The sequence below is a fragment of the Adelges cooleyi genome, unplaced genomic scaffold, assembly GCF_023614345.1.
Source record: "Adelges cooleyi isolate 19-005CV unplaced genomic scaffold, UGA_ACOO_1.1 ACOO_flye_CR_arks_rails_tigmint_CR_PRNA_580, whole genome shotgun sequence".
NCBI classification, from domain to species: domain Eukaryota; kingdom Metazoa; phylum Arthropoda; class Insecta; order Hemiptera; family Adelgidae; genus Adelges; species Adelges cooleyi.
Genome location: NW_026096275.1, coordinates 114,915 through 129,284, shown reverse-complemented (window position 1 = coordinate 129,284; position 14,370 = coordinate 114,915). Strand labels below are relative to the sequence as shown.

General features: G+C 28.7%; 2 protein-coding genes across 7 annotated transcripts in view; one reads left to right on the top strand and one right to left on the bottom strand.

The window, feature by feature from the left end:
- Positions 1–14,370, bottom strand: part of LOC126843986 (uncharacterized) — a 79,503-nt gene that overhangs the window by 35,755 nt on the left and 29,378 nt on the right. The window lies entirely within an intron of this gene.
- Positions 1,303–9,996, top strand: LOC126843984 (ornithine decarboxylase-like). Of its 6 annotated transcripts, none has more exons than XM_050581812.1 (14): positions 1,303–1,428; positions 2,003–2,090; positions 2,175–2,384; positions 2,655–2,859; positions 3,102–3,291; positions 5,881–5,968; positions 6,727–6,891; positions 6,963–7,059; positions 8,205–8,281; positions 8,349–8,521; positions 8,595–8,895; positions 8,965–9,207; positions 9,282–9,493; positions 9,566–9,996. In XM_050581812.1, the coding sequence occupies exons 7-14, from the start codon at positions 6,802–6,804 to the stop codon at positions 9,750–9,752; spliced, it is 1,380 nt and encodes a 459-aa protein (XP_050437769.1). In that variant the 5' UTR covers positions 1,303–1,428; positions 2,003–2,090; positions 2,175–2,384; positions 2,655–2,859; positions 3,102–3,291; positions 5,881–5,968; positions 6,727–6,801; the 3' UTR covers positions 9,753–9,996. The 6 variants fall into 6 exon arrangements, with proteins under 6 accessions (XP_050437769.1, XP_050437767.1, XP_050437771.1 ...); XM_050581810.1 differs by having other exon boundaries at positions 2,169–2,384; XM_050581814.1 differs by having other exon boundaries at positions 2,169–2,384; positions 5,852–5,968.

The following is a 14,370-nucleotide window of genomic DNA, read 5'->3' as shown; positions in this document are numbered from 1 at the left end:
TACAAATGATTACCGTAAGAAAATTTTATAAATTCCAAAACTGTCACTATTACATTAGTTTCCAAGTGTGGTTTACGGATAACTTGCTGGATATTTATTTATAATCGATCATTGTGTACATGTTTCCGCACAACGTTTGCCATAGCGGTATACTTTAACTGTATAGTTATTTTTTATATAATTTTACTTGTACACTACCAATTAATCAATTTATGTTTTATTATTTTTTTATTTATTGTTTGTTTTCGCCTGAATTTTGAGTTCACTCTACATTATCCCTTTGGGCGGCTATTTTATAATAGATAAGTAAATATTTTATGTAGTTTTATTTCCTAATCGCTCTGGTTCATTAAATTTTTTTTTTTATGGTGACAATTAAACGAGAGATGAAACAAAAACCAAAGTCAAGCTCCACCATAGAGTATCAATTACTATTACATACAAGTTTAAAATGAAACATTCGACCAGTTTGATTTTATGAAATTTGTGAATATTCTATGTCCGTGACTTCATAGAATAATGAGTAATTATAACCACCAGGGACATAGTGTTATAGTAGATGTTTTTATCTTTCGAATGTGACTAAAACCTAAGGTATCAAAAGAATTGAAATATTTTTCTAACTGCTTAAGGACTCGGGACAGGGAGAAAATTTCCAAGTGTTTTTTTGCGCTTTGGGAACACCTGGTCGCTCTTATCAATTATCATTGCCAGCGTACCTCGAATGATACATGTCGTACCCACAATTGAACATACATACATAGTATATTTCAACCACAGAATAAACAGAAAAGAAACTATCCCAAGGTGGATTTATAAATCCATCTTAAACTGTTTTAATTCTTATATGGGACAAGGTAAAGTCATGTCCGACTTTTTGAATACGATTGAGAAACGGACAGCGCTGATAGGCGTAGGGAAATTCTCATTTTTCGTTAATTAATAAACCGTGTAGCCGTAAGCCACAGAAAAACTAAAAACGAGGAAACACCGGAGTGCTGGATTCACTGGCGTTTTTTGATAAGCCCCAAGATTCCATTCTGTTTATTTTGTGTTGCAACCACGGTTATAGATAACGGTTTATCTATAACCGTGGTTGTAACTATGGTCGTACCGGTGAATGATAAAGGTTTTTTTGTTTATTGACCTCTAAATTCACCATGTTTTCAGATTTGCTATTTTCTAAAATTTGTATTTTAATAAGTTCTGTGAATGCTAACACCGTAATAGTTTAATACCTACGATGATCAAGTCGATTATATTTAACGTTATCTTGTTTTTTTTTTTTTTAATCGTCAACTTACGGAAATAATAAAATGAATTCTATCGACAAAAAAAAAAGTAAAAAAAGACAACCAATTTACTTTTGTTTACAGAAAAAATATTACAAAGAAGACAAAGATACTTGCAAGAAAGAGAAAAAAAAAAGTAAGTAAAACTACGGAGATATGAGTACTAAATTACATTTATCCTTGTCAATTATTATTCTACTATAAAAAAAAAAAAAAGAAAACCACTGAAGTGTTTGATTATTCCGCCGTGAAAGACATATAATTATAATAATTAATAAGAAAATAGTTGGATAAAAATGTAATTTACCGGGCCCTTTATTTCTATGTCTATCGGTAATTTATGTATATTTTCTTGTTGTTTTGAAAGTTTGATTGGAAGTCTCTGTTCAGGTTCGTTAGGTTGATAATCACTTGCCAAGTTGTATTACGTTTCCTTTTTTTATTCATCATGCACAGCGTAACAGACCATATTGAATGGATGTCTCGCGCAATGATCAATTTTAGGGTTAAAGTAGCTATAACTTTGTAATCAGCGTGAAAGACATTACTAGATAGGGAACTAACCCTAAACTAGGCAGCCTTTTAGCTATAACCTGTCTAGTATATCTTTTGCTCGTTCGCCAATTACATATAATATATTGCCAATGATATTGATGTAAATATATACACATAAATATATGAAATTTATGGTTAATTTTTTATCAATTTAGAGCAGGTTAAAAAACAACAAAATTGTATGACCTTAAAACAAGAAATGGAAAATGACTTGGACCAATTTGAACAGTTTTATTTGCCAAAGTAAGTTTAAAATGTATGAATTTTGGAGTACATTGTTTACTTGAAATTTTTCCGATAATAATTTGTTTCGGTTTTTAGTATAAGTGAAACACAGGAAGAGCAGGAAATTAAAATAGAAGTACATTTAACAGGCAATTGTTACAATGAGTACATAACAGAAGTAGAAGAAAATAAGCCGTTGAGTACAACCACTGACTTATCAATGGATACAAAGTTGCACTACATTGAAAATACTGACAAATGTAGTTCGACAACCCAGATTTGTCCACAATATTTTAACAAAAGTAATGGCAGGTAATGTGATTTTAAAGTAACATATTTATTTTTTTATTTAGTAAAATGCTTTAACATTTCTTTACGTCAACAATGTTGTTTTGATTAACCTGATAAATCACTATTTATTAAAATGTGTACGAGATAGTACTTTTGACACAATTTATTCTATGTTAACTGTCAAAATGAGAAAACAAACTAAAGTAAAAATTTCTTCAATTCTAATGAAGCTATCTTGAACAGCATATTTTATATTTAAATGTTCTATTTGAAATATGCTTTGTCTTTTAGTTTCAATGAATCATGTTTTGAGCCAATTATAAAAATTGAATTGGGAGATTGTGACTGCGAAAACAAGGTTGAAGTAGAAGAAGCAGATGAACATTGGAACACATAACTTACCACTGACTTGTTGAACAATGTGAAGACAGATTGCACTGTAGTTTAACAACCCAAACTACTTTTTTATAAAAAAAATTGAAGAAAATGCATACAGGTAATGTTTTACCTCAAGCAATACATTTTAACATAACACATGTGTATATTTGTCCTCTCTTTTAATGTTTTTTTAAAAAAAATGTATACATAATATCTTACTAATTAATCTCGTACCAATGGTAAAAGTATATCATAATCTAAATAATATTATCTAGTGGTATTAAATTTTTTTCATCTCTTTGTCCCTTTGTGTTTTCACAATACTTTGATGGCTATTTTGACATGAAATATGATTTGTAGTGTAATTGAATTGAGTATCATGACGAAAATCAAGAAATATAAAAGAAATCATTGCATAATACTTTGACATTCGACAAGCAGCACAAGAAAATCAGCAGACAAGCGAGAAAAACTAGCAACATTTACGTACACCTACACATGTGGAATGTGCTTTAAGCCTTTTTCGACAAAAGGACCAACGGGATACCAGGTATCACACTCACCTAATGACCTAATGAGATGTGGTTTTTGAGAAAAATACTTTGAGCACACATTACATTGGTAGGTAATATGGTTTCGGCTACATTCATTTGATAAATACTACCAGTGTGATGTGTGCTAAGTGATTTTCTCAAAACTCTTAACTTGAAATATACAAACTCCACTATACATTCATAGACTAATTGAACACTATACATTTAACAATTTGCAATAAGTGTCTTTTACTAGATAAACATTTAAAAACATTTTTTTTTATTTATTATTTTATATTTTATATTGGTTGTAAATTATGTACAGCTTATTATGTACAGAACCTAAGACTGTTGTGAGAATTATGGTTGTGGCCACAATATTGCTTTATGTTACTGTTAAGATACATATTTTAAATTAGTTATTGAGCAGATTAATCATATCTTTTCCAATGAGATTGTAATAAACATAATTTTTTTTATTTATTATTTATAATATAATATTTACCTATCATCATATATAATTCTATAGTTGAATAAAATGTATTCATTAATACAATTTTTAAATTCATAATCATTGTTCTTTAATTAGCGTACAGTAACTTGATATAGTTTAATATACATTTGTATATAAAAAATACATATAGTAAAAGGCCTTAAAAAGTCAAATATTTTGTAAGAAAAATACAAAATTCAAAGTCAATGAAATAGAGTTAATTATGGAATTATATATTGTGTGCAGTCATGCATAATTAAAGTTCTAATGTTATAAAGGATTTTTCATTGTTACGATCATTTTTTTTTATAGATATTTTTGTGATTTAAAGTAACTTGTTAATAAAAACTATAGTTTTCTAAAAAATAATAGACAATCTTTCTAACTGGTAAAACAAAAATATGCTTGATTTAACCACAAACATATTATTACATAACTTATAAATACAATATTAAATTATCTAAAAATTAAAAAACTACAATTATAAGGAAATTAAAAAAATATAAATTTTATCAGCGCGGTAAGACTTATAATAATTGTCAAAAAACCTTATGAACAAATCTACTCTTAACTCTGAACATCTAAAACCTCCATTGCTGTAGAAAGTAATGCTAATAATATACTGGGTATATCTACCATGATAAATAAATTATTAAAATAAGTATTACTATATTTTTATTTAACTAAAAATAAATTAAACTTGGAGCGCCCGTGTAAGTGGTATTTACCATGTTTTTTGTTAGAAAATGAAAAAAGAAAAATAAATGTCCATGCAAGGTTGAAAGCAGTATTATTGCCACCACGCAAATAGTTATTGAAATAGGTAACAAGAAGTTAATTAAACATTAAAAGCACTAAGGGGATAACACATTAATAAAGGTAAATTATGAGTAGTATTGAGAAAATATAGTCTATATTTTTGAAATTTGAACACAAGTTTAAAATACACATAGTGATGGTAGACAAAAATTTTATTTGAAAAATGACCATTTTTGTTAAAGTTGTAGTCGTATAGGCATTATTATGTCGTCAACTATTGACAATTTAACTGCTGTGTAGCATTTCAAAAATTTGTTTTATTAATTTTAACAAGACACATAATATTTTATTAAGTGAACTAAATTTTTTTTTAATTATTCATTTTATTTTTTGATTAGGAAAAACTTTTTTTTTTTTAGGTAAAAAATACAAATTTTTTTTATTTCTTGTATATTGTTTATTGTACATTTTAGCTTGACTCAGAAAATGTCAAAAGCAATTTGACTGTCTGAATAGTTTTTTTTCTATATTTTGTGCAGTTTTGAACAGTATGTTTTTAAGTAACATTTTAAGAGGTTAACAATTTTTTTGTGTATTTTGTTGGTGCAATATTTTTTTCAGGCATTGCATGAACGAAAATTCACTTTGAACTACACATCCTTTGGTTTTTAATTACACGTCCAATTTTTTTTATACAGTCTGATGTAACTGATTGTGTAAGCACACCTTTGACCTTTAGGTATTATAAGATTACATGATTAACTTAGTTATATTGAAATAAAGATATAGGAAGTAATATTTGTAATTTAAGTGAAAAATATTGGGTCAATTGCGTATGGATTGACCCATTACATTTTTTTTAAGTAAAAATATTACATGTTCATTTTAACCAAAGATCAGTTTTTAATTTTATCTTTGACCAGCTCTCTTCTTCAAGACAATTTAACTACACCTTTTATTAAATATAATATTATATAAAAATGCTTTTACAGAACACCTTAATTAATGAAGGGAGGATAAAAAAACATTGTAATATAGTTTATATGTATAAAAGATAGTTGCTAGATAAAAGTTAGCCTTTGATCTTTATTACACATATATGACGTTAAGATAAATCAATCAAGCTTTGACTGATGAATGCATTTATCTGCAGATAAAGTTGGTTCTTATTTTATATATATATATATATATATAAACAATTTTATCTAAATATTATGCCATTACCTATTGTACATTTTACAATACCTGGGTAGGATATTTTGATTTATTACTCATCAACAATATGAATATGATTTATTTATTGTTCTTATTATTATTCATTTTAGGTACTTATTTAGCCTAAATTAATTTACAGGGACAGTGTCAGCTGGTAAATCGCCTAGCCATAGGAAACGGAATCGACTGCTAAGCTGTTGCCTAAAATAACACTACTAAGGTGCCTCGTAAGTAGTTCCCATAAATTCTTAGTTTTTTTTAATATAATATCGTCTGGAATTACACTATATATACATATAGTATTACATATTTACATAATAGTTATATTAATACTTTTTTAATAAATTGTAGATTATGATGACATAAGCTATACCCTGTTAGAGAGCATGGCGCGACCCGACGAAATTGGCTGTTCTGCGCATCCCGCGCCGCACTCAGTGTGACTAGCGTTCCCCCTGGAGTAGCCTTAGTCTTGCTGCTTAGTCTTCAGTCTACATGCACAAACCCGGCATGCTCTCTCAGCGAACAGGGTATAATTAGGTTATTCATGTAAAATTTATTGAGAGGACGCTACCCACCCCTAATTTGTAGTGTAAAACAGGGTTTGCCAGTATCAATAGAATGCAATTTATATATTATGACGTTACTTCCTGCTTTACATTAACTCAAATATTTGTACTTTGTACTATGATTTAATTTGGGCGATTTATAACATTCTATATTTTTATACTTAACAAGTGTAATATCAATACTGATATTATACACTGTATCATAAAATCAGTCTTTAATAGCCATTAAAGTCTGCTAATGCTTATGTGTCATCTATATTTTACAATAATTAAAATCAAATTATTAAAACTTGAGTCTATATTATGTTTTTTTTTTAATATACTAAGTACAAATTATTAGCATAATTGATAATGTGTTTTGGTAAACACCATGGAAATTGTTTTACGGAAAGTTTAACCGTTTTTTCGTTTTACAGTTTACCTCTTTGATTTGCTGACTAACAGTATTATATTATATCAAGCATAAGTTGCATTGCACTAGCAAAATAAGCATGAGAATTTGTGGACTTGAAGAAAAAATCCATGTTGTTGATAATGATGTCACTGTTAAAGAAATCATTAGAGATATAGTTAGATCAAAGGTAAGTGTTTTATAATCTTTTTCTGAACGACTTTTATCTTTTTTTTGTTAACGCCTGTGGTTTATTCTCAGGAAAAAGCTGATGCGTTTTATATATTTGATATTGGTGATCTTGTAAACAAAGTTAAAATATGGAAGGAACAAATGCCTCGTGTGAAACCTTTTTATGGTAAGGTTGTTAATCAAGACTATATTAAATATAAGAAATAAAACAAAAACGTCTCAATGAAATAAAATTAATAATTTATGTGAAGAAATAAAAAATAATTTATTGTAAAACCAAAAAGTATGTCATTGATGTGTAAATGAAAATAATAATATATTCAATGGAGGTATTATAGCCCTTATCTTAATTTGTATTTGTAGTATTAAACATTAACACATAATCACTTCTAAAGAACGCATACGAATGTTGAAAACAAATATTTACAAATAATGTACAGGTTATACGTAAGTTATATTCACAATTCTTGTTGTTTCTGGAATGATTGTTATAATATTGAAATTAATTCAAATCAAAGTTCATCCATAGTTCTAAAACTATTTTAATATCAATTATTAAAAAGAAAAAACTAAACCAACTGAAATTTTTTCGGTTAGTTCATCATAGTTATAAACATTTTTCATTTTGAATCTTGAACGATATTTATTTGTATTGAGTTTTTTCAAATTTTATAATTAGGGATTAACTGTCGAAGAATAACCGGATAGGCAATTTCACCACCGATTGATTCATTATCAATCTTTTTTATTTTAACTCCTAGGACATATTGTCAACCAATAAAAAAGGCCAATAATAATAAATTACAACTTGTATAAATATACATATCAAAATATATTATAGATGTTTGTAATGCTTATAGCTATTATACAGAGGTTAGTCATAAGGATACCTTACAACTACACCACTGCTAATGCCTAATATATATTTTAAATTAACAACAGCCAATAATAAACATTTGTACTTATTTAGAACTCATTTAGTGTATTCTAAGTAATAATAAATTAGATGGGTGGGTGTTGCTACAATACCACTACAGAAAATATGTGGTTTCCTTTCTTTTGAAACTAATATCGTGAATACAAGTAAACAATTAACTCATTATTATTTGTACATGGCCAAAAATGTTAAAACATTTTAACAACAGTATTTTTTTGGATCTTTATAACACAGTAATTGTTAATAAATTATACATATTATGATCTAGTAAAGAACTACTCAATAACTATGAAAGTAATATTGAAAAAAAATGTTTATATTTAATTTTTGCAATGTGTTTCTTATCATTACTTTGTCTTTTATTTTTTTTACAGCTGTAAAATGCAACGACAACTTACTTTTATTGGAAACTCTAGCAGCGTTAGGTCTCTGTTTCGACTGTGCTTCAAAAGTAAATGTTTATCGCATGTGAAATATTTTAAGTGCCTTGAATATGAAAATGTAATGATTATTTTCAGGTCGAGATAAAGAAAGTAATGGATTTGGGAGTTGATCCGTCTCGGATCATATTTGCTAATCCGATCAAAATGGTTTCACATATTAAATACGCCATGAGTCAGTGTGTCAACTTGACAACATTTGACAATGAACTAGAACTCTACAAGATCAAGTCCATTCATCCATCTTGCAAGTATGTAATTTTTGCTTATGGCCAAATGTTTATGTCAAACATTTCTAAATGATTATTACTTTTTATATTCTAGATTAGTCATCCGAATTCGTTGCGACGCGTCTTCATCTCTATTGTCACTTGGTGTGAAGTTTGGTTGTGATCCTTATACAGAAGCTCCGGCACTGTTATCGTTGGCTCGAGATTTAGATTTGTCCGTCGTGGGCGTTAGTTTTCACGTGGGATCTGGCTGCACCGAACCTACTGCTTTCCGACGGGCTATTTCCGCTTCGGCGTCCATTTTCCGTCTTGCCGAACAACTAGGGTTTTCAAATATGTACGTGCTAAATATTGGCGGCGGTTTTTTAGGAAACAAGAATTCTTCATTAGAACAAGTAAGTCCAATTATTTATTTATCATATGACCTTTAATCATTTAAAATAATAATAATAAATCATTTTTAGTTTTCCGATATAGTGAATGATGCTCTGAACGAATGGTTTCCGCCTTCAAGTGGTGTGACTATTATCGCAGAACCGGGCAGATATTTTGCGGAAACAGCTTTTACTCTAGCTACCAAAATCTATTCGATCAAGAACCGTCCAAACGAAGAACACATAATGTATTTTATTAACGAAGGATTTTACGGGTCATTTAGAGGCCCTATTCTCGAGCAGTCAACTTTGGTGCCGCCCAAGCCACTGTTTGTAAGTATTACGAATTACATACACTTTACGTTTTCGTTGGTATTTTTTATGTATTGGAAATTATGTTTGATTAGGAAAATTCAGCGAGCCCAGTAGTCAAGAGTTCTCTATGGGGACCAACTGGCGGTGCTTTGGACATAATAGTCGATTCCATTAATTTGCCACGGATGCATATGGGCGATTGGATTACATTTGAGAATTTGGGAGCATACACCATACCCGTCGCCTGTACGTTTAATGGTTTCCCCTTATCCAAAATCTTTGCTGTTGTCAACCGACGAATTTGGTTAGTGTAAATTTGTGTGTTTGGTAAGTGGTAACAGACTGGTAGTAACTACCATCGTGTTAACATTTATAGGCATAAATTAAAAAACCTGATGCCGATATCAGAAGAACACTTTACAACTGAGCCTATTGTCGCTACGATTAAAAGGGCACGAGCAGAATCAAGCGATGATGTTTTATGGGACGACACCGATATCGAACATACCATACAATATCCATGTCTTCATTTGAAAAAAGTGTTCACCTCTCTAGAAATATAATAATAGTTTTGTAGGTTTTTATAAGAAAATTTATTAAGTTTACTTTTATTGTTGTTAAAAGTTGACATACATTTTTGTTAGCATTAACTGAATTGAGTAAAGAGGCAGCTCCTGGATATTTTACATTATTATTTTTAATCATTTTATTTATGTATTTTCAATTTACTTATAGTATAATATAAGTGTTGTTATTTTCTAAACATAACTATATTTATTGGATTTGAGTTTATTATAGCAGAACATAATATAATATTTTGATAACTAATAATTCTTTTGCTCCTATCTACATTAATTAATCGCAAACTGATTGGAAAAACAAAATCCTATTATTGATTTATATATTTTTTATAAACAACTATATTATTTCTAAATCTAGTTGTCTTGAAGAAACTAGAAAATTCTATTTAATAAAAGCCAACTGGTGATTAGACGTCAAATTAATCGCCTTGTTTGTAATTTTACTATTTTTTATACAACAGCCAATTCTACTTCCTAGTTTTTAAATTTAATAAAGGAATTTTAAATAATTGTTTGTATTTATAAAAATAGTTATTTTTTTAAAAAATAATATGGTAAAAGTTACTTACTGATAATATCTTTTATAAAGTATTTATGAGGTATATTTTTATTACTATTTATATTGGGTATATATCTAGTACTGGAAAAGATACTTTTGAAAAGGTAACTTTTTTAATAGCTGGTACTAATTTTAAATACAGGTTTTTTTAAAAATTATTAACTCAACAAGGCGTTTGCGAGAGGTTATTTTTTTTATAAAAATGAATAATATTGATTATTGTACAACATAGAACTATTTTATTATAGTAATTGTTGCACAATTATTTACAACTTTTTTTATAATAATATGTATAAAAACGTATCTAAATTAGTCGCCGGGTGCAGCACAAGGTAGAGTAATTATAGAGAGGTACCGGCTATATTCCACTTTGCTTTGACGAAATTTTTGACGTTTCAATTTAAATATAAAATAAAATTTTAAATATGCCGAACCGATTCCCATGTTATTGATGCGATAATATATATTAGTTGATGAATGATAATGTTCATAATTTTACAAGTGATAACTGATAAGCACAGAGGCACATTGATAAGGATGATTTAGTTAACATGGTATAACACAAATTATGGGGTCGTTACCAAAGACTATATAAAAACGGATGTTATCTAATATGGCTGCACTGTAGAAGGGAGGAACCAATTTATTGAAGGGACGTCGGACGGCAGCAGTCGGCTCCTCTCTGCTCTCAGACATTTCACATTGGTTAACGGTTATTTACTTTTTCTATGTGCTAACGTACCTACCTAAGATTTAACAATATTTTTCAGATAACAGTTTTGTTTTCAATTAAACTGTATTTCATTCAGTTATTATGGATTTTTGGTGTACTTTGGTTTGATAATAATATACAATAATTTTATATTATCTACAAGATGTACATACATCTCCTGTTTACCAGTTACAGGAACTACCCGCAAAAAATTGTCAACAATTCCAGATCCAGGTAAAATATAATGTTTTTGAACTATACCGTTTTAAATAACACTTTCCTAATAATTATTGCTTATTTCCGATTAAAATATCGGATAAAAAAACGTGCGATACGCACGGCAAGCAAGTGGAAAATAATACAACAAACCTAACCTGACAACTAAGTCTTTTGCTATGTAAATTAAATTTAAAAAAACACAGTTATAAGCTATTGTCACTAATAACATTAAAAATTCTCGAGACGGTTCTGTACGCTGGGTGGTCAATGAGTTCTATGAGACTATGATTTGGATGTTGACTAATCGTCTAAAAATACAATATTGGTCATAAGTGTACTTTACCGGATACCCTTTTTATGTTGTTGTCATAATATGTTTATTACACTGAATAAGAATCTGATATCAGAAATTGGCAGGCTCCTCTAGTTCAATAGAATGAAAAATCTCAATTAGAAATATAATTGTATTGAGCGTAGGTATGAAAAATGATTATTTCTCTGCCCTTCGTGGTTATTTTTTCAACCTCGAGTTGCGTCGCCGACAATAGCTGCATGGTACAACGACGGTCTCTAGCCGCTACTGCTCCCCGCCGCCTAGTGTTAATGTGGAAAAGTTAAAGTAGCTATAACTTTTGAACTAGATGCGTCTGCCGATTTCTGATTTTAGATTCGTAACCAGAATAAAACACTAAAATAAGACAAAATAAGATTCGCCAAAAAAAGGGTGTCCGGTAAAGTAAATTTGTTCCCAATATTGTTTTAAATTACATGAAAAAAATGTGAAAATTATAGTAAAATATAGGTATGGCTTATCTATACAAGGCTTTTAAAATGATTCATCTGATTTCAAAATATCATATTTATTGTTAAATTTGAGTCATTACAAGTTATAAGTAAGAAATTACATTAAGTTTTTGTTACCAGAAAACATTTCCAAAATAAATACAACAAAAATACTAAGGTGAGGTAAATTTTTTTTGGAAAATCTTATAAGCACACGCCTCTTGATAATTGATAAATCATTTTTTTTTAAATATTATAATAAAATCCATAATATGTTAAAAACATTAGATAAAAAAACAAAAATTAATAGAATATTAAAATAATTATATATGTTTATTATTGCCTTTGTATATTGACGTTATTAATATTTTGGTAATAAAACATTTGCATCGGTGAGTTGATCGGATCGATTCATAATACAAAAAGTAATTTATACAAGCTGGGCTATTTCCTATAATAATTCCTAAAAATAATTTGTACAGTTTAAATAACTCTCTAATACAGGGAATGTTTTTTTTAGTGTTTCTAGAAAAAGCAGCAAAGAAGTTAACAAATTAAACATTAAACAAATAATTGAGGAATGCTTAAGATTTTATTGAAAATCTCAAAATGAAACGTACAAAAAGTATCAGCTGACAATGGAAAATCGAAGAATTAAAAATCAATTGCGGTTCTTCAGATACAATATAGCTTATAATATATATAAGTACTTGAGAAAAATACTCACAAGCATACTTCACGTAGTAAAAGTGTTTTTTCTACACCTATTTCTTAAGCCCTACCAATGTGAAGTATGCTTAAAGTATATTTCTCAAAATGTCTACCATGCAACATGCAAACTCCAGTAAATAGGTCAATAAGCGCACAGTTCAACACATAGATTTAACAATTTGCCCCTTCAAGGGTATTTTATTTTTATGATAAAGTATAGTAACGTGAGTTTTATTATAGTAGGTATAAAAAATAATATTTTTATATTTTGTGGTGTGTCAGGATTTGTTTAATCAGTCAACTTGCCAAATGTCGTTTTTGAGAAAAATACCTTAAACACACCGTACATTGGTAGTACTGTATTCAGTTACACCTATTTGATAATCATACCAGTGTAGTGTGTGCTTAAAATAGTTTTCTTAAAAAATCTACTATGAATTACCCAAACTTCAGTACATGAGTCAATAAGCGTGTAAAACTTACATTCAAACATTTTTAATTGTGTCTTCTCTTAGGTGTAGTTTTAATTACTTTTTGATTTTTTATAATTCAATTTTTTTTTTTTTTTGTGAATAAAAATAAAGCTTTAGAAATACAGCTATTACATATTTAGTATTACAATGAATCTAGTTTAGTTCTCGTTTTTTTTAGCTATAAACATGAATAATAACTTGTTAAAAAATTGTTTTTGTCTATAACTCCAAAAACTAAGTATGACCAAAAATATCTGAAAACACCATTTATGTTTATTGTAAAACATTATTTTTTTTTAGAGATAACTAATAAACCTTTTTTTTTTTTTTAGTAGAAATACATGATATTTTTAGTGCAACATGCAAATGTACAATAATTGAAAAAAAAGGGCAACTACTTGTGACAAAATGACGGTCTACAATGATGAAGAAAATAAAACACATGCGCCAGAAAAAGTCCTAAAAATAAAATTGTGCTGAAATACACTCAGGTGAGGTGAAATTTTTGAAAATACACAACAATTTTACTTGTAATTTAGAATAAAAACATTTTTTTGTTATTTCGTGGTTGTGAGTCCTCTTCTTGTTAAGCAAGCTAGTTGTTGTTTGGCAAGAGTTATACATATAATACCTAATGTCAAAAGACACAATGGGATGAGCAAATAAATGTAATTATAAACATAGATGGATAGCAAAATTACAACTTACACTTAACTTAGCAGATGTCTTTTTTGAGAAAAATACTTTCAAGCACACTTCACATTGGTAGTAAAAGTGTTTTCGCTACACCTGTTTATTAGTAAGTCCTACCAATGTGAAGTGTGCTTAAAGTTATATCTCAAAATGTCTACCATGAAATACACAAACTCCAGTCCACAGGTCAATATTGGTGCACAGTTTAACACTGAAAATAAAAAATTCTACTCATTCATATACAAGTGTCGTGTCGGAATTAGTTTACTCAGTCGACTTGCACAGATGTATTTTTTTGAGGAGAATGCTTTAAACACACGTTACATTTGTTTGATAATCACTACCAGTGTGGCGTGTGCTTGAAATATTTTTCCTAGAACTACCACCGTGAAATACACGAACTACAGTGGGCGAGTCAAATAATCAATATTGGTGTACTTGTAAGTATAA

Bases quoted from the DNA above. Each gene is read 5' to 3' on its own strand.
- LOC126843984 (XM_050581812.1), top strand. From the start codon at position 6,802: ATGAGAATTTGTGGACTTGAAGAAAAAATCCATGTTGTTGATAATGAT. The intron at 6,892-6,962 runs GTAAGTGTTTTA...GTTTATTCTCAG, and splicing joins GAGATATAGTTAGATCAAAG to GAAAAAGCTGATGCGTTTTA. The intron at 7,060-8,204 runs GTAAGGTTGTTA...TTTTTTTTACAG, and splicing joins TCGTGTGAAACCTTTTTATG to CTGTAAAATGCAACGACAAC.